Consider the following 21,022-nt stretch of genomic DNA (forward strand, 5'->3'; position numbering starts at 1 on the left):
TTAACTAAACCTGTAGCCATTTATTTTTTTGCATTTCCTTTGATTCCATGAACCAAGCCACGTCCCAGGATCTCGCCATATTCGCGACAGGGAAGCATCGCACAAAACGCAAAGTGCCGGGAGCCGATCTTGACTGATTAGCCGAGGAATAAAGATGAACAGCATGCCTGAACAGTGACAGGGCTAACGAGCAAACAAGGACATGACTGATGCCTGTTCAAAAGAGCACTTAAAACAAACAGTTGGAACTGCCCTGGTAGGCTCATGATTACACAACAGAAGGTGCATCTTCCCTGCAGAGCGTACCACCAGCGCTCAGACTCTGGGGGTCGGGCGAGCTTTGACTCTGGTGAGTGGCTTGAAAGCTGCCACATCCACACTGCTATTTTTACCATGCTAGCTTGAGCCCTGCTACAGTGAGTCTGTCTACCTGGGCTGGGAGGCTCACTCCCAGCTGCAGTGTAGACAAACCTTTACTGTCATTCGGGGGGGAGAGGAATCCAGCTCACCGATCCCTCCCTGAACCTTTAGGGGATGGAAACACACCCAGCTCACACCCAGTTGTCCTCCCAGTGATGAAGTCACAAGGCCGATCAGAAGCGCAAAGAGGTCAACGGGAGTCTTTTCATTAGTTTTGGTGAGCTTTGGATCAAATCCTCTGGGCCTCCCTCTTTGGCTCGCTGGAGCTAACGTGGGGATTTTGAGATAAAGAGGAGGAATAAAAAAATGATCACGAAGTTCATCTCACAACAAGCCAACAAACTCCAGCGCTATGGGAACCACAGACATGACGAAGGCTCCACACGTCCTGCGATGCTCTTGGTTTTATCCACGAGCATGCCAGAGCCTGAACGGAAAGCTTCACAGAAGGGTTTTAGCAAGATGAATTCACTGTGCAGCCTCACTGCTGCCAGTATTCTTTGGAGGACAGAGATTTCCAAGCTGCATGAAAAGGTTCAGAAATTCCCTAACGCGCTTTGTCGCAACGTTCCATTTAATCATTCTCAGAGGGTCAGCCTGGCACAGTAAAGAATGCCTGGCAGTGACTGCGTAATTAAAAATGTTCAGGAGGAGCCGTACTCTGCCCAAAAGAAGAAAAGAGCTGCATAAATATTTAATAAAATTAAAGACAACATTGCTGTATGCCCCGAAGGCTGTGGGCTCGTTCATTAACTTCTGGTAATTGTATATTAAAATCTCACATGCTGCCCACCTTCCCGCTTGCAAGCCCCAGGGTTTGCATAAGTTAGGGAAATAATCAAGTCCAACTGCTTCTCTGTCTTTCCTTTCTTGACAGAGTAAATAAAGAACCGGAGGGGGGGAAAATACCAGCATGTATTTTAATAACACTTCTCAGTTCCACTGCTTCTGCACAAGGCAAGAGTTTGATTTTTAAAATGATTACATCTGAATGTAGGTAGCCACAGCTACGCCCTCATTGTATCTGTCCACACGCTTCACACAAGGTTAGCGAACCCATGTGCTTTCATCTGTAACGGTGGTCTTGCCATGAATAGTGACTAAGTCATAAGGACAAAGATGGAGTTCCAAGCATCTTAGTTTCATAGAATATCAGGGTTAGAAGGGACCTCAGGAGGTCATCTAGTCCAACCACCTGCTCAAAGCAGGACCAATCCCCAAACAGATTTTTACCCCAGTTCCCTAAATGGCCCCCTCAAGGATTGAACTCACAACCCTGGGTTTAGCAAGCCAATGCTCAAACCACTGAGCTATTGCCCCTCAATGACTCCCAAACAGATCTCTTCAGCTTACATGTAAAATATGGATTGGCCAAGATTTCCAAAACGGCCTGGTGACTTTGGATGCCCAACTTGAGATGTCTGGAGGGGCCATGTTTTCCAGAAAGTGAAAACCATGAAAACCAAGCCCCTTTAAAATATCTCCAGTTGGGCATCCAAAAGGGAGGTGCCCCAGTCACTTGTCACTGTTGAAACCCTTTGCTTTGTTCCTCCCTCCCCCACCATGTAACTGTCAGCCCTGCAAACTCAACCTAGGATTGGAATGTTAACTGGTTCTTTCTGGCCCGTGCATCACTATCAATGAAGATTCAGCACTCAGAAGCAGTTAAGGATTCTGTTGAGGGTGCACAAGCTGGAGTAGAATCCAGCTGTCTCCGCTATAGTTGTGTTGGCTCTGCAGGGCTAACAGGAGAATAAGGCAGTAAAATCTTATTTTAGTGTGTAAGGTAGGTGGAAATGATACTGAATAGATACAGGAAGCAGGTCTATTGAGTAAGAAGGTGCCATTTTTACAGTCACTCTCCAAGGTACCAACTGCATTTTAAGGCCAATTAAATTACAGTAGCTTTGCACTTCAGCCTTAAAAATACACCAGGCTGAACTCTGGAATGAGAAAGCAGGAGTGCTTCAAAGCAGTAACCAACCAGACAAACACAAAAGCATCTGTGGAGATCAGTGACAGGCTGAGCACAGTGGCAGAACCAAATGATGTGGTATGGGTAGACAGTGCAGGAAGGTTCGGTGCTTATTATAAAATGTTAGCTTTTCTCGTTAAGGGTGAGACCAACATCCAAATGTGCCACATCTCCTGGGATAATCCAGAAGAGTCTTAGATTTCATGGATGCATTAGGAATAAATGAACAACTGGTTCAGCAAAAATGAAAAAAAAAATCTACCTGATGTCCCTAAACCTTTGCTTAGACCAACCACCACTGATATTCAGGAAAAGGCAGCTATCTTTCTTCACATTTTTTCTCATTTTGGCTGCACCTGGTGCATGTCCAGGTCCCAGCCAAAGCTGTATCAGGAAGTCTTGAAAAGAAAAACTGTGGATCAGATCCTCATCTAGCGTATATTGGCATAGCTCCACAGATGTCATGCAGGAGGCTTGAATGGAATCCAGCCTAAGAAGTCCTCAATGAATTTAGGTTGATTTTCACCAGCTGAGGATTTGGTCCTGCCTATTTAAATGGAAGCAGGAAATAAAAACATCTTCCCAAGACAACCTCTTCTTGTTGCATTCCCAGCCCAGTTTAGCTGTCCAAGAGGTGCAGGTAGTTCAGGGATTCATCTGAACTGCTGGGTGTTTGTGCATACCGCCCAAACCTTGTCTGTACCCCCACCCTTTTGAGAATCAGCTGTTGTTAGTCACCCCTTAGCATCCTCCTGCAGAAATCCCAGACACGGACACTTTCCCCAAATGTACGAGCAACATCAGGGTTTTTTTAAAAACCTCAGAGCAGTTTGGAATTTACGATGCCATTACCTCAAAACATCAGTATTTATGCAAAGCAGCCTGTGACTTCTGACAGGCCCACACTACATGGGGGAGGGGTGTGTGTGAAAAAAGGCCGATCTGGCTTTTGCTGGTGACATTTCTTAATAAAGTGTTGCTGAAAAGCAATAACAGTTTCCCAGACTAAAATGAAAATCATTGCCCTGTTTTCCACGATGCAGCCTCAAGTGGCTACAGAAGTCAAGTGAGGCTGAAATTCCTTCCCTATAGGGGCACCCTTTGGAGGGGAAACTCCTTTGTTAGAATGATCTGCAAAAAAAAGTCCCTTAGCACTGCACAGCCCACCCTTGGAATTCCATATACATTGAGCCGGCTGGTTCGGAACAGGCACAGAACCAACAGCAGCAGGAACACGAGTTACAATGGGCCAGAATACTTACCACTCGAAGTCCCATTCGGCACAGACACAAGGTTCTGATACAACGGTTCTGGAGTAGTCTCGACCCAGGGCACACTGGGCTCCAGGCTTGCGTTTCTTATAGATCTTCCTCTCTCCCATGACGCAAGGCTCACCCTTTGGCAGCGGAACCATCGTGGATTAGAAAGAGGAGAAGAACATGGAGGATTTCTAGTCTTTGCCCCACCACTATTACTATACAGCAGGATATCAAAGCATTCTGGGGGATGATTTGGGCAGTTAAGCGCTCTTTGAAAGTCAGGAGGGACTAGTGCTTAATTCCCATTTACACATTTAAAAACCTCCTCTGTACAAACTTCAAATCAAGTCTCCCAGATTCCTAACTCCCATTTACAGCTTCGTAAACCTCCCCCTACGCTAACTTCATCAAAGTATCCCACCAGCCGCCCCCTTGTGACTCGCCTGTTACTGAAACAGAACGATTATTTCTGTTTTGAATATGGCAAAAGTCGTGCATCATTGAGTGCCTCGTCTAAGGTCACGCACAGAGTCAGCGACAAAGCTCTGACTCCTCCTCTTCCCACTACACCTTACTGCCTTGTAGCACTCGGTCATTTTCTTCAAGCGCTGTGTAGGGGATTAATACTGAGGTTTTCTAAAGCACTGCAGGAGGAAGTTTGAAGGAAAGTTCGACCAGATACAGATTGTTTAGGTGAATTACCATCAATCGTCTTTTCTCTTAGGTTGAAATAACTTGTTTGAGCCAAACCCCGCCCCCCCAAAAACAAACCAACCCAGACCAAAATGCACAATTACATTCCTTATCTTTCTCATGATTACTGATTGCCAAGATGATCCCATGGTATGAAGAACAAGGGAGTTATATACATTACTTTTTATACAGATCATGTTTTACCTGTTTGATATTATCATGCCTGACTGCACAGAGTTAAATTAAAGGAAGCTGTTGCTGGAGATGAGGCTCAGGCAGAAAGATACAGAAACTGCAGCAAGCCAGCCATCTCTCCCAAGTCAGAGATGGAGGTAACCAGGCTGAATGGAACTCACAAGAATTTGCATGGGAAGACTGCGGTGTAGGTCAGGCCCACGCATATAGACTTTCTCTGGCTTCTCCCTTTGCACTGCATGCTATGTTCCTTTGGGTGAATACATAATGCTTTGGTTTGAAGAAGCTGAGTTTGAGACACTTTGATCAGATGCTGTCACAGGAACCCAGAGGAAAAGGGCTTCCAGGTACCAAACACAGTTGGCCCTGTCATGTTAAGGCAGCTGATAAGAAGGCAAGGAGAGGGGGGTCAGCCCAGAGATGCAGTCTAAGAAAGATAGGATGAAGATAGTGAAGCCTGAGGTGCGCCTGAGAGGGACTAAAAGGGGTCCAAACAGTTTGCCCAGCTAGATTAGCAGATGCTTTCCCCTTGCTTCATTCTGCATTAGTTTTATTCGTTCTGTGTCATGGCTCTATCCACCCGATATATTCCAGGTTCCATGACACTCGTTTCTAATGCATCTTCTCTTGCTGATTTCGTTCAGTGACATCACAGTTTCAGTGTTTGTAATGTCACTTCATCACCATGGAAAGGACTGTGACATCACCGTGTGGTCGTTTTGCCAAGGGCCCCAACCCTACAAACAACTCCCCGAAGGACAGGACTGCATTAACTCCCATTGGCTTCCCAAGGCCCCAAATGACCCTAATGTGATAATAAGGCAGGTGATTACAGACGAGAAAGTTTATATACATATAATAAAATAATAATATGATCTTCTCTGTCCTCTTCGAGCAAAGGGCTCCTGAGAGTTTTCCAAACTTCTGTGAGATAAGTAGATACTTTTATATCCATTTTACAGATGGGGAAATGGAGGCACAGAGACGGGACTTGCCTGAGTGAGTGGTGGAGCCAGAAATAGACTCCAGAACTCCAAGACCTGAGTTTAAACCAGCAATGAGGAACAGCACATGCTAGTGGAATGGAATTTCTAAACACTGTTACAAGTTTAAAAGTACACTGGCATGGAGCTGGAGCTCTTTACCCTTTTTCCTGGGTTCACAACTCTCAGCTGACAGAATTCCCCTGTTGGTGTCTCCCGAGTGACTGATCCAATGATTTTAGGTGAGTTTATCTAACTGGGCCAGATTCCTGTTTACACTAAGGCCCCTTTATACGTCTCTGGCAGTGTAAGGGGGCCTCAGCATGGGAGTACATGACATTACAGGCCCCTATTACACAGCCAGAGTGGTGGCAAGGGACCTTAGGGCAAATGAGAATCCAGCTCAGTGTGTTTCACTGTGCTCTCCGTGCATTCCAAAGCACAAGTTGAGTCTAACCAAGATTTAATGCCATTCTGGAAGCATCAGGAGGAACTATTTAAAATATGTGATATCTATAGGTCAGAACCGCCTCACTGATTTGATGAATGCTAGATCCTTCCCTCTCTAAAGAACAGAACGTGATAGGCTCCTACCCACAAACACTCTGAGCTTGAAAGGCAATGTTGTGCCCCATAAAAGACTGCGTAGGGAGTCAATGGTACCTGATTGTGCAGGTGCCAGGTCTGGTAGTCCTCTTTGTTGCACCTCCTGCTGAAGATGGATTTGTAGTCCACTTTGACCAGCTGCCATTCAGAGCGGAGACTGAAGTGGCCAAAAATTCTGAACATTGGAAAAGAGAGAAAGGCATACACACAGTCAGCCATGGAAATATGGCACCTCCATACAAAAGTGAACCAAGGGTGGAAACCAACATTGAATCCCAGAACACATTACAAGGAAAGAACATAAGAACAGCCATACTGGGTCAGACCAAAGTTCCATCTAGCCCAGTATCCTGTCTTCCGACAGTGCCCAATGCCAGATGCCCCAGAGGGAATGAACAGAACAAGTGATCATCAAGTGATCCATCCCCTGTCGCTCATTCATAGATTCTGGCAAACAAAGGCTAGGGACACCATCCCTGCCCATCCTGGCTAATAGCCATTGATGGATCTGTCCTCCATGGATTTATCTAGTTCTTTTTTGACCCCTGAGCCTTTACCTTCCTGTGCCTCAGCTTCCAATCATCTGCTTGTACGTGGTATCCTGTTCTCTGTCCCTTTGTGTATCCTGCCTTATTAGAGTGCAATGGATACACAATGGACATACTCCTGTATGTCTATATAGCACCTAGCATAATGGAGTCCTGATGTTAGCTGTGGCTTTTAGACACTCCTGTCTTATATATAATTATAGTAAGGAGTAGCCCCATTAAAGCCAGTGGAATTACTCAGGTGAATACAGTTATACATGTATTTATACAATTGGGTCCTTTCTGAGATGACATGTTCTCACTGGTGTTAAATATTCTGATTGTACAAAAAGGAGAGAGAGGACCCAAATGTTAAAAAAATCACTGTGCAGCAAAGAATGAAATGAAAATAGAGACGAACATGATGGAGGTGCTTAGAACATAAGAAGGGCCATACTGGATCAGACTAATGGTCCATCCGGCCCAATATCCTGTCTTCTGACAGCGGCTATTGCTAGATGCTTCAAAGGGAATGAACAGAACAGGGAAAACATCAAGTGATCCATCCCCTGTCATTCAGCCCCAGCTTCTGGAAGTTGGGCTTGGTAAACATGATGCAAGATGAGGGCCTGCAAAGACAGCAAACTACCATCTCCTAATTAGTTCAACTTCTCTGGAGCGAGGTCATGTCACATGATAATCATTTTCCACCGCAGGGCAGGAACTTCCTTTATGGCAATTCTTTTGAGCAGGCTGATCATTACCAATGATTCAGTGACCCACATCTATGGCCGATCTGGCCAAGTAAGGAGATGTCTCGTTCATGATGTGCCCCCAAGCTAGTGGACTTGTCGCTAGAGGCTCTAACCAACACTGGGGCCTGTTTGTGCCAGATGCTATGCAGCCCCTGGCACACAGTAGGAGCAGAAGAGCGTGCATTCTAGATAGACAGGACAGACAATGGGTTACAGCACAGGATTGGGTACTGAGGCACAGAGACGTGAGGGCTGGGATTGTCAGGAAGGCCAATGAACATTAAACTCCAGACTAAGCACTCTGCCCAAGGCAATACCAGACATGTGTGTGCTTGCTTGAATTCAAAGCCAGGTTTCTTGAAGCCCAGTGCAGTATGTTCCCCACAGGGCCATCTTTCCTCATACCCATAAAATCACACACACGCCTAAGTGCTTCCAAGATCAGCGCCAACGTGAGGCCAACCGTCTCGATACTAAACATTTTGTGCTGCCCTCCTGTGTGATAAACACTAAGAGAGTTTACTTGGCAGAAGCTCACGTCTTTTACAAAGAAACAACTCACAACAAAACCGCCTTTAATTAATAAATAACATCAGGTATCTACACAAAAGGCTCCATTCATCTGGAATCATTCAGCTAGCTGCAGGGAAACTGCTTTGCAATCAAGCAACTCCTTCTTATTCCTCACGCCAACGGTTCTTTTCTCCATAAGAAGCGGCTTTTCAGCCGGCTGGAACCATATTTCCAACGGGGTGCGTGGTGCAGGGAGATGGGGGGCACAGACATCAGTTGACCACTTTAAAAGCCATAAACAAAGCTACAGTCTCACAGGGGGAAAAGAAAATGAAATAAAGGTGATGGAGCAAATCAATGCATCATCAGAACAAGCCAATACCAGCAGCTTGTTCTCCCCAAAGCAGAGTCTCAGATGAAGAAGAAAAAGATCTTAGAAATCAACAATCATTCTTTAACTGAGGTTTTTAAATGCATATAGATATGATTTGTTAAACCTACTTCATTTCCAATAGAAACGGGTGTCACAGTATCACCTTAGCAAGAGGGTTGCTAGGAAGGAGAGGGAAGTATTTTTCCAACACACCACACCTTTCACCCACCTAAAATTCAACCAAGGCTATTCATGAGCTTGGGGGGGGGGTTTAAAATTCTTTTATATACAAAAAAGAGGGGAAATTGCAAGATGATTTGCAAGTCTCACAGTGAGAGGGGAAGAAAAACAAAGATCAAAAGAGTGCGACCCTCAAGACACAAACACTCCTAACCTACAGAGCACTGTAACCTTATGGCTGTAACCCTCATCCCAACCTCTCCAGTGTCTGCCACCCTCCCTTGCTCTGCCTCATCTTACCCTAGATTGTAAACTCCTAAAGGCTCATGGCTTTGCCTCTCCTCTGCCTGCAAGGTGCTACGCAAGCTTACAGTGCTGTGGAAATGCAAATGTAGGGAGCGGTGCAGGACACAGGATTAGTGGCATGGATGGTGAAGGGCCAGAGAGGGACAGAGACCTCTATTACAGGGAGTGAGGAGCTGCATTGCCCCAGGGGCAGCTTCAGAAGGGACTGTGCCATTGGATTTATAAATCCCTCCCCCAGTACCTCAACACACAGGGCAAGTGTGTGTGCTGTACCTGCCCTCTGGATGATAGCTCAGTGGTTTGAGCATTGGCCTACTAAACCCAGGGTTGTGAGTTCAATCCTTGAGGGGACCACTTAGGGATCTGGGGCAAAAATTGGTCCTGCTAGTGAAGGCAGGGGGCTGGACTCAATGACCTTTCAAGGTCCCTTCCAGTTCTAGAAGATTGGTATATCTCCAATTATTACCTTTACCTGTTCGGTTCTGGTGTGGAGTCTCGAGGAACGTGGGGCAATGATCTCCCCTCATTCACATCCACTTTGGTGACGTGTGCTAGAGCCCGAGGCAGGTGGGGGAGCCCCTAGGCTCTGGGGAACTCGAACCTTTCTGAGCTGACTGCTTTTTGGCACCCAGCGGGTTAGTTTTATTTCCCCGACTGGCTGCTGTAAAACCAGCTTCACGCCCATGAATGGCAACATCGGCCGCACACTGAGCAGCTCTGGCAGCCGCGGCTTCATACCCACCAGCTCTGCATTCAGGAACCGCGTTCTGTGTATGGGCTTAGCTAGTGGCTAAGATATTCTACTGAATCCACTGTGTCGCTTTTCCTCTAAACCTGCTTCCCGCTGGATTTGATACGGGTGATTTAAATGAGGCAAAGGAGGGTTAGAGGATGGAAATGTCACTCCATTTAGTGAGCCAGCCCCTCCGGGCTAGTGGCCTAGTCCCATTGACTCCCACAAAGCGATGCTGATTTACACCAGCTGAGGGACTGGCCCGGGGTGTCTATTTCATTGAACTGTAAACCCCCCGCCCCCAAGGAGCTTACCTTGGATCCTGGGTCTCTGTGCGCTAGTAACTCAGGGAGCGGCACACTGCCCCCAGGAGGAAGGGGGATCAAGGGCAGGCTCAGAGGCAGGGTGACCAGATGTCCCGATTTTATAGTGACAGTCCCGATATTTGGGGCTTTGTCTTATATAGATGCCAATTACCCCCCCCCCATCCCCTGTCCCGATTTTTCACCTTTGCTATCTGGTCACCCTACTCAGAGGCTGATAGGCAACACATGGGGGGAGAGAGAGGAGAGCCATTATTTCGAGTGAGAGGGCCCCCATAGCTCAGGGGCATGAAGGAAGATGCCTGCTCAGAGGAGGAGCAGTGTCGGAGAGAAAGGAGGTGGTTAGAGTCAAGTGATTGACAAGCAAAAGCCCGAGAGCACTGTGAGAGGGAAAAGCCATTCTGAAAAAAATCAGGGCTGGAGCACGCATGGAAAAAAATTACCGGGGACTGGACTCCAGGAGATCGGGAGTCAGGATTTTCAGGATAGTTAGTATAATCTGCTCCTGATCCCTGCATCTTGTGAAGAGGCGGGGCAGGAATGGTGGAGGAAGGGGTGGAGCGGGCCGGGGCTGGGGGTGGAGTGGAGGCGGGAAGAGGCTGGGTGGGGGCAGGGCCTGAGGCTGAGCAGGGGTTGAGCACCCCCAGGGGAAAATTAGAAGCCGGCACATGTGAGGGCTTGCTGAGGGTGAGTCCCCGGCCTGCATGCAGGGTCTCCCTGAGAACTGGCCCCTGGAAACGTGGTAGCAATATCCCTAAACTTCTTCCTTTCCCTCTTCCAGGTAACTCCCAGTTTATAGAGTTATGTTGGGAAAACTCCGTGCCCAGTCAAGCTCAGTTAGTCTTTCAGCTCCCTGGATAAAATCAGTTACCACGAGCAGGGCCGGTGCCAGACCCCAGAGCGCCAAGCGCGCGCTTGGGGCGGTGTGCTGCAGGAGGATGGCAGGCGGCTCCGGTGGACCTCCCGCAGGCGTGCCTGCGGGAGGTCCACCGGAGCCGCAGGACCAGCGGACCCTCCGCAGGCATGTCTGCAGGAGGTCCACTGGAGCCACGGGACCAGCAACCGCCAGAGCGCCCCCCGTGGCATGCCACCCTGCTTGGGGCGGCGCAATTCCTAGAGCCGCCCCTGACCACGAGGCATGTACTGCTCGTGCTGCTAGTCCAGGGCTGCCCCCACCCGCTGCGATTGTATCTGAGCTCTAGGGTAGGAGATCGGGAGTCAGGATTTTCAGGATAGTTAGTATAATCTGCACCTGATCCCTGCATCTTGAGAACAGAAGCAGCCTGATTCCGGTGTGAAGAGGACACCTGCCAACTGCAACTGCCAGCCCCTATGCAGTTGTGGAGGAGTCTGGATTCATCTCTGAACCTGTGGATCATTAGTGGAGTGGTGAGTGCACCATCTTTTAGTTAGACAGTCAGGGGAACTGTTTGGAAGACCCCTATTCCCTGAACTGTGTCCTCAAGCCAGGGAATAGAGGTTTGGTGATTTTATTACCAACTGCCTATTTAGCCTGTAGAGGGACTTATCATCTTATCCAACATGCACGTCTTTTGGGCTGGATTGAACTTAGGCAGCCAAGTTGCTTATTGATGCTACAGGAGATACATTGTCATAGGTGATCAAAGGCCACTACGAACCAGGAGGACAGTACATTTTTCTCTTGCTGTATCAGGTCATGTGACTGGGGAATGTCCTGGGTATTATCAGCGTGGGCACTGGTGACCCTGAAAATAGTGTTTTACCTTGTTCTGTTATATTTATTTCCCATTTAATACAATTGACTATATTGTGTGTTTGTGTTATTTCTTGGGAGTCGCCAATCATCTGGCCCATAAGTGGGAGTTGCCCTGTGCTTAGAATTTTCCTTCCAAGCTGCCCTGGTGACCCTGCCCAGAAGGAGCAAGGGAGAGGGAGCCACCGCCAAATAAATTCCTATGGGAAGAAAATAAGGAAGTTACATGACACCCTGCTGAGCTACAGGCAGTTTCCAGATGAATCCAGGCCTGTCCATCACAACCTGTAAGGAGATTGGCATGAAAGGAGGTAGCCAGGTGGATAGGATGCTACAACATCATCAACAGAGAAATAAACACTTGCTTGAACCCAACAGACAACATGGCTAGAGAAACCAAGAAATAGCGACTGGCCAGAACAGGGGCGTAAGAGCAGTCTCAGGATGAGCCACCAGGGTCTCCCTCTACACTAACATTAGCAGCCTACACAGCAGGGAAAGCAGAAGGCTGCGCTGGCCTTTCATCAGCAACAAAACTCACCAGAGCCACTTGCTTTTTGAACAAAAAGAAAAACATTGAAATGCTTGCATGGTAATGACAATTAATGGAAAAAACAAGGTTTCCTAAGTGGAAGGGAATATATTAGCATTCCAAAAGCACAAAGCATTAGCTACTCTTTAATTAAATGATTTCAAAGAAGATCTTTGTATATAATTGCTATAATTTAGAAGGAAACAATACTACACTAAATGTAATTAGAGCAATATGAACTGTAAGGGATATTTCCCTCTGTGATGCTGACGGGGTTCTGGGTCACCTGATTTTTATAAGAAGTGTTTTGTTTTTTTTAATAAAAAGCTTCTTAATGCTGATAAACTATCATGATCCAGCCTTCGATGTTCCGAGCTGCAAGTAGGCAAGCAAAGCTGCTGTATCGCCACTCTGGCAATACAGTCACCGATAATATGTCCCACCAAGATACTTATAGCCCTTTTCTGATGTACAAACCCATCGACATGGTGAAGGCTGCATTTCTAGTGGTCCTGCCTCAGCATGGGGGGATGGACTAGTTGACCTCTCGAAGTCCAATCCAGCCCTACAGTTATGTGATTCATTTGAAGACAGAGGGTATGAACTACTTTTAGAGTAACTAAGGACAAGGAATTGTAGGAGACTATCAAAAGAATACATTCCCAGGGGAAATGGGGAAAGCCCCATCCAAGTGGGATGTGTGGAAGTAGGCGGAAGAGAACATTGTAGGGAACAGTCCTGCCCTGGCAGCGGATTCAGGGGGTGACCACCCCACTAGATACTCTAGAGCACAAGGTTCTGTAGTGGGTTCATAAAATAGCTCAATTTGGGATCAGAAAGGCTAAGCATTTATTTTAAAGCATGGTTATGGCCAGGAAAGCAACCACGGCACTGGGACAAGGTTTAAAGATGCTCTGGTATGTAGTGGGTTACCAGATGCGGCTGATCTAAGTGGGGTTATGAAAGGAAGGTGGTCAGAGGTGAATGGGAGGTTATCATTAGAGAGGGGGCATGTCCTCTCCTCTCCCCGTTGTCTGACACTGGAAAAGCCCCAGTCATTGGAATTGATTTGTCATTGTTCTGAGTTTGTATTTTTGGAAATAAAGCCAGGGCTGAGGAAAGGGATATGAAGAGACGTAGCTGGGGGGTTATTTTTCTGTCTCCAACTTGGGAGCCTGTACACAGAGGGCATGTCTACACTACAAACTTAAGTCACCCTATGTCAGGTCGAATTACAGCCACCGCAGTTACTATGGTGGGTCATGTCCGCACTACCCCTCTTTCTGTCGGCGGTGCACAGCCTCACCGAGAGCGTTTCGACCAACTTACGAGGAGCCGGGGAGTGGCGGGGGGGGGGGAGAAGACTGAAAGCCCGGACTCTCAGCGCCACGTGCAGCTCCCTGCGGGGAGCCCGGCTGCGCCCCTGCTCTCCTGGGTTCCTGGCGGGGAGCTTCACTGCTGGAGTCTGGGTGGCTGCCAGGTTCCCAGTGAGGAGGCTGGGCAGCAGCCCAGGTCGGAGCAGGGAGCCAGGACCCTGCAGGGCATCCCAGCTGAGAGTGGGGAGCCCAGGCAGCAGCTTGGCGGGGAGCGGCTGGGCTCTAGCTGGAGGCCCTACCCCGCCCCTGTCCCAGGATGAGAGCCTTAGCTATGAGCCTGGTCTGGGGTTCACAGCAGGAAGCTTACCAGCCTGTTCTGTCAATTTCATGGTTCCAGCAGGGAGCCGTGAAATTTACAAGAATGACAACCAACGGCCAATGTAAGTAACACAGTGTCTACCTGGACATAAGCCCTACGCCCATCGAGGGGGTGCCGTTATGATGTTGCTGCAGCAGGGCACTTACACTGGTGGGAGTAAGGCTGTGGTGTCGACACTGACATAATGAGGTTGATGTAAGATGCCTTATGTCCACCTAATAGACCAGGCCTGAGTTACCTGCCCTTTTCCATTCAACAGAGCAGCTCCATGAGTGTGTCTGTCTCGTATCTGGTTACTTTACTCACTAAATTAGGGAATTTGTTTTTTTGTTTGTTTTTTCCCCTAAATATTGCTAACTGTCTAGAGGCAATGCAGATAAAGCAGAACAAGGTGAACTCTTCAGTCTGTCTCACACATCCCCAATAACATTGTCAATCAGGACGTAACTGCAGCCCCTTAATTGCTAGCTGGGTTGGAAGAAGATGAAAGATGAGCGCTTGGTTTTCAAGAGCCTACTTTGGAAAGTCAATATGAAAAGCCATCTTTAGATTTCCCATCTGAGCAGGTCTTATCTGGATATCATTGAGAAGCAATAAATACGGGAGCCCAGATGGCATTTAGACAGAGGCACTTTTCTGACTAAGTACACTTTAACAAGTATTCTCCATTCTGGGCCATAAAACAATAATTTACTGTCGACAGACATGACAGATTTAGTTTTCCTTCCTCAAAGTAAACAGTTAAAATTCGTGTGGATTCCTAGTGAACACAAGAGGGTCGACTCAACCACCATCATTCTCAGCTCTCAATTAAGCGATTGCTAAGGAATCACAAATCCCATCCCAACCCCTTCTGTTACAGAAATTAGGTTATGCTTTTATTGCGGGGCTGAATGTCATTAATTTGCGAGCAAATTATTAGAAACCTAGAAAACAGTTCTGAAACGCCTGCAGATTTACGATGAAGTCATTTCGGAAAAGGTCAGTGGCAACACTGCTATAATTAAATCTTTCATTAATTTTTTAAATACACAACAACTTACAAATGCAGTATAAATTGACCAGACGACCTTGCAGGAAATTATTACAGTGCTCTTTCGTGTTGTACAATAATCTAGCAGGCCGGAGAATTGCATTTCCTCTCCCTCCTTGTTTTAATTGACGATGGAGTTTCATGTTTGTTACGTAGCAATAATCAGTAGGGGTGGATCGGGCCAGGGATTTGGATGGCTTGGGGGTTATGGAACACCAAGTTTTTGCCCTCTATCGATTCAAGGCCCACCCCAGCTTGGTAAGTGAGAAAAAGTTCTAACAACATCACAGCCAATGAGTTCCCTAGACAAAAGGACTTAGTGGCAATAGTCTGGGTCCGTTGCTGGTGGCAGCTGGGGATGGGACACTAGCGGGGGAGGGCTCTGAGTTACAAAAGAGAATCCTTTCCCAGGTGTCTGGCTGGTGGGTCTTGCTCACATGCTCAGGGTCTGACTGCCATATTTGGGGTGGGGAACGAATTTTCCTCCAGGTCAGACTGGCAGAGACGCTCAGTCTTTTTTGCCTTTCTCTGCAGGATGGGGCCTGGGTCACTTGCAGGTTTAAACGGTGAATTCTCTGTAACTTGAAGTCTTTAAACCATGGTTTGAGGACTTCAATAACTCAGCCAGAGGTTAGGGGTCTATTACAGGAGTGGGTGGGTGAGGTCTTCTGGCCTGCAATGTGCAGGAGGTCAGATCATGATGGCTCCTTCTGATCTTAAAGTCTCTGAGTTTAAGAAAAGTCAATGGCTACTGTCAGGGCTGGCTTTCTGACCCGCGGGGCCCGATTTGAATACCCGGTGGCGGTCCAGGGCTTCGGCGGCACTTCGGTGGCAGGGGATCCGCTCCAGGTCTTCCGTGGCACCGAAGGACCCCCCACCCCCCGCTGCCGAAATGCCACCGAAGACGCCCGGAGTGGGGCCCTGTTAGGTGTGGGGCCCTCTTAAGCACGGGGCCCAATTCTGGGGAATTGGGCTAAAGCCGGCCCTGGCTACTGTAGTGGGGTGGTCACCCCGCTCTGGCCTGGAAGGGGTTAAAAGCAGCCCTGCAGAGGGCTGTGGCAGGGAAAAGCCAGGCTGACTGGGGGAAGCAGCCACAGCTGCGGCCATGCCCCAATCAGGCCCCAGCTAGCCCCCCCAGAGGCTGAAGGACGCACTCTCTCTAGCCCCCTAGAGAGAGGAGGACCTGGCTGCCTGGGAAGCTGAGAAGAGTATCTAGGGTGGAGCAGTGCTGGGGAAGGGCAGAGAGAGCTGGGGAGCTCCAGCCTAGCTAAGCCGCAGGCTGAGTTAAGGGCCCACAAGCAGGTATTAGGGTTGCAGAAGTGCAGCCCAGGAATAAGCAGAGGCAGCTGGTCCAAACCCCCCTTGCTGATGATGAGTAGTTTATAGACTGCAGTCTGCCCCAGTGAGCAAGGGCTAGATAGTGACAGGCAATAGCCACTACGGCAAGGGAGGGGTAGGGGGTTGGGAGTTCCCCTGGGAGGGGAGACCCAGACTGAGGGGTACTGCCAGGGGGCAAAACCCTAACCTAGAAGGGCACAGGGTCTGGGAGGGACATGTGGGCAAGGGCAGGGGAGACACCGGCCTACAGAGGGCGCTCTGGAGGGCAGAGCGCTAATTCCCTGGACAACCAGCAGGAGGCGCCGCAGCGGTGAGTTGCTGCCTCGCCACAGCTACCCAGACATGGAAATGCAAGTGCCTCCTCAGTCCTAAACCAAGCCTATTTATATCATGTTTGCAGTGACCTGACTGTGCAATATACAGGGCAAACCTGGGTGGCTTCTGTGTGTATTTGGTTGGACCTATTCTCTGGATATATAAAGGCCTTCGGTCTCCAGAGTTGCCCATTTAACTCGTAATGGAAGCTAGAGCACTGGGGCATTTGCAATGCCTCATATTGTTGACTGAATCTTACAGACCCCTCATTGATAATACAAGGTTTTATGGAGCATGAAGATGCCAAGTGGAAAATGAGCGCTAAGAACATCGCGCAGAGACCCAGACCTCACAGTCACAGCAACCATCTTCATTCATTCCGCCAATATTAGTACTTTCCTTCCAGGGCTAACATCAAGGCTGGTGAGATAACAACTTGCCTCACTTTGTTTCTCGCACAGGCCACAGCACAATCCCCTTTGAAGTTAGATGTTGTCAGGATTTGGCCCAATACAATATACGGGTTATTTACAAAATACTTTAAAGTTTAATTTTTTTCTATAAATACATTAACTAATTAATCAAAATCCTAGCAATCTAGCCTCTTTGTAATGTACCCTGTGGCATGACACTCCATATTCTTCATGAAATATGGTTATGATATGCATATGGCCTAAGTAAGATATATATTTATACAAGATGGGTCTTGTAAGGTACCATTGGACAGGTTATAATTTACTAAATGTGATTATCCAATTTGTATGCACGCATCATTTCTGTATCTAACGTTAGGAATATTGACTATGTAACAATTACAACTGGGTGTGTATTTGGGAGACGCCCACCAGACAACCGGCCATCACAGCCTTGATGGGTCATTAGGAAGAAACACTAAGACTTTAAAGATACTAATCTCGCTCCTTCCTGAGAGGCGTAACACTACCAGGTCAGGTGGTCCTGTCACCTGGTACTAAGCACCATCTTGGACTTCTAGTAATTTTCCATTAAAAGGAGGGGGAGGTCAAGACTGGGAAACAAAAGATTCCCGCCTTATGTGAATCTTATTTAAGGCTGGGGAGTAAGGCAAACAGGACTCTCCTCCATTGCCTACCAAAGAAGAAAGCCTGCTGAAAGTACCTGAAGGGCTCCAGTCCGTAAGAAGAAATAACGAACTCTAGCTACAGAAACTCTGCAACTTGCCTAAAATAACATTTAGGTTTAGAAATTACTTCTTGAAACCAGTCTCTTTAAGATCTTAAACTGATTATGTGTGTTTTGTTTCCTTTGCTCGTAATCTTCTTTGTTCTGTTTGCTATTATCCCTTATAATCACTTAAAATCTGCCTTCTATAGTTAATAAAGTTGTTTTGTTTATTATTAAACCCAGTTTGTGCAATTTCTGAGTGTGGGGGCCAAGAAGTTGTGCATCTCTCTCTTTACATTGAGGGAGAGGGCAAATTTTTATGAGCTTGCTCTGTGAAGATCTACAGCGCAAGACAGTATTATTTGGGGTTTATTCCGCAAAGGGGGTGTGCACATGAGTGCTGGGTGAATCCTCTCACATTGACTTCAGTCTGTGTCTGCAGCTGGGTGTGGCTCTACCTGTGTGTGCGCTGCAAGAGGCTGGAGAGCCTAATTCAGCAAAACAGGGAGAGGGAATCCAGGCTGGTGGAGCTCAGTGAAACCCCAGTACATCAGGTGGCATCCCAGAAGGGGGGGTCCAATCCGTCACATACCCTACTCAAGCAATGTGAATGTGTCCACACAACACTGAGACATTTATCGATCCGGGAACATATTCTACCTTCAGGTTCCAAAGGTGGAAACACAATTAGAAACAGTAAATATTAAATACAGAAATACATAAACGATGGATGAGTGACTCCGTCTTAATTTGTAGGATGGCGTTCACAAAGCCTTAGGCATGTCTCTGAAGCAAATGCCTCCTACAACTCGGGTGGCCCAGCCACTGGTATTTAATGGAAGGGTCAGAGAAGTATTGGTTTTGCAGCTTTGAAGAAAAACCTAGTGGCATGTGGACACGTTCTCCCCTATTAGCAAAGGGTGGGGTGTCCTATGTCCTGTCGATCAAAATTCACTGGATGTAAAATTCACTGTAATTGTGTGAACATCAACTCAAATTTGCCATAAAATAATTACAATGTTCACTTCTGCAGCATCGATTTCAAGAGTTAATTAAGCACTGCAGCATCCTTGTGAGTTACACAAGTATTATCGTTTCCATTTCCAAGATGGGTGAAATGAGACAGAGAGGAGAAGGGGTGTGGTCAGTGCTACCCAAGGAGTCAGCAGCTCCACACGGGTTGGAACCAAGCAGTGGAAGTCGAAGTGTCTTCCAGTCCTGTCTTCTTCTAACCACTGCACTGCCAGGTCCAGCCCTTTCACTAAAGATGTCTCTGTAGCATAGTCTCAGCAGAAATATATGTGGATCCCCACCGCCTATGGAAGGAGGTAGGAGATTCTCTGTAATGCGCAGATAGACTTTTAATAGATTTTAAGGCCAGAAGAGATCATTAGCACACGCCAGAGCATTTCCCCCAGTTACCCCTGCAACGAGCCCAATGACTTCTGAGCAAATAAATCAAAACACCAACAACCGCACCCAGAATGCAATGTGTGTTCCTGCTGCAAAACCTTGACCCGGTGTGCCTAAAGAGGCTGCAGCAAAGGGGCACTGGCTCCCGAACGCAGGCTTAGCATTTAGGGCTCAACACATGCAAGCAACGGCGGAACAATTGCAAACTAAGCCAGTGGGGTTAGCGGCTATGAATGGAGAGCCAGAGCTGAGCCGTTCCCCATGAATTAAACATAAATTATGACTTTGACGACAAGCAAATGGGCTGTGTAACCTTCTGATTGTTTTTTATTAGGGTTTAGATGGAATTGGGGTGAAAGGAGGTCACCGGTTACATAGAAACTGGATGGAATGAGAGTGAGACAAAGAACCAGAACCTAATGAAAAGAGACACAGACCAGCAATTAGGGAGAGTGGAAGAGGGGCCTGAGTGATATTATCTAATGATTGGCAAGATGATGCAGGCAGCGAGAGACTGGAAGGGAAGTATAAACGATGAACGATGACAGTTTAAAGGAAGGCAATCGCCGATGAAAAACACTCTATCATTTTTCTCCAAACAATAAATAGGGTCTTTAAAAGCCACTTTGAAGCTTTTAATTCAGTTCATTTCACCTGACCACTGGGCCAGAAACGGCTGCTTCGGGGCAACTGGATGACAGAAGTCAAGGCTGCCTGCGCGTGTCTCTGCGGGTGGGAAAAGATGAGAAGAAATGGCAATCATCTTTGCAAAGGGGGAGACAAGATCTGGAAGGGGTAAGACGACAGAAACCATTTTTTACCGAATCAAATATATGGTCCATTCAGAAAGGAATGGGGCCAGATCCTCTGCTGGAGTAGATCAGCACACCTCCACCAGGTTCAATAAAGTTATCCCGATTTACTCCCACTGTGGATCTGGCCCATGGTGCCAAGAACAGTCTGACAACTTAAACCCCCGTTTTTATGGATATAAAATAGGTTGATCAGCTCGTTGGGGCAGTGACTATCCCTTAATAGGTATAATTAGGGTCCCACCAAATTCACGGTCCATTTTGGTCAATTTCACGGTCAGAGGATTTTAAAAATCGTAAGTTTCATGATTTCAGCTATTCAAATCTGAAATTCCACGGTGGTGTAATTGTCAGGGTCCTGACCCAAAAAGGAGTTGTGGAGGGGGGGGCCGGCAAGAGCATTGTAGTGGGGGCTGCGGTCCTGCTACTCTTACTTCTGTGCTGCTGCTGACGGCTGCGCTGCCTTCAGAGCTGGGCAGCTGGTGAGCGGCGGCTACTTCACTTCTGCGCTGCTGCTGGCAGGACGCTGCCTTCAGAACTGGGCATCTGGACAACAGCCGCCGCTCTCCGGCCACCCAGCTCTGAAGGCAGCACAGAAGTAAGGGTGGCAATACCATGACTCCCCTAAAATAACCTTATGACACCCCCCTGGAACTCCCTTTTGGGCCAGGCTCCTCAATTTGAGAAACCCTGGTCTCCCCCGTGAAATCTGTACAGTCTAGGGTAAAAGCACACAAAAGACCAGATGTCACGGTCCGTGATGCGTTTTTCATGGCCGTGAATTTGGTAGGCCCCTATGTAAAGTAAAGTCAGGCACTGGTATTGGCTGGGGCCTATAGGATGTGCCATTCTACAAATAACAAGATGGCTTCCTTATCGGCAAGCTCCACAGACAGTGCTTGACCAAATGTTCTCAGAGGACGATGCCACTACCCCTGTAGGTCAGAAGTGGGGTATGGTGGAGGTGATGGAGTGAGAGGGGAAGAACCACCATCCAATGCCATAGAGTTTCTGGGATGACAGAGAAGATCCAAGCGCCCAGTGCTGTCAGTATAGTCCCTCTCACCCATGCTATGGTCTCTTTAAAAAATGGCCACATATTTACTCATCCAGTCAATGGGCACGTTCTCTGCAGTGCTGGCATGAGAGCGGGAACCCTGCCAAT

General features: G+C 47.6%; 1 protein-coding gene across 6 annotated transcripts in view; it reads right to left on the reverse strand.

Annotated features, from left to right (window-relative positions):
- The window catches only part of SORCS3 (sortilin related VPS10 domain containing receptor 3), a 465,994-nt gene that overhangs the window by 48,007 nt on the left and 396,965 nt on the right, over window positions 1-21,022 (reverse strand). For all 6 annotated transcript variants that reach the window (XM_045025354.1, XM_045025356.1, XM_045025355.1 and 3 more), the window contains 2 exons: window positions 6,189-6,306; window positions 3,658-3,791 (listed from right to left, as the gene is read on the reverse strand). In XM_045025354.1, coding sequence (XP_044881289.1) covers window positions 3,658-3,791; window positions 6,189-6,306 — 252 coding nt within the window. The remainder of the gene's footprint in view (window positions 1-3,657; window positions 3,792-6,188; window positions 6,307-21,022) is intronic.

Source organism: Mauremys mutica, chromosome 7 (assembly GCF_020497125.1).
Source record: "Mauremys mutica isolate MM-2020 ecotype Southern chromosome 7, ASM2049712v1, whole genome shotgun sequence".
NCBI classification, from domain to species: domain Eukaryota; kingdom Metazoa; phylum Chordata; order Testudines; family Geoemydidae; genus Mauremys; species Mauremys mutica.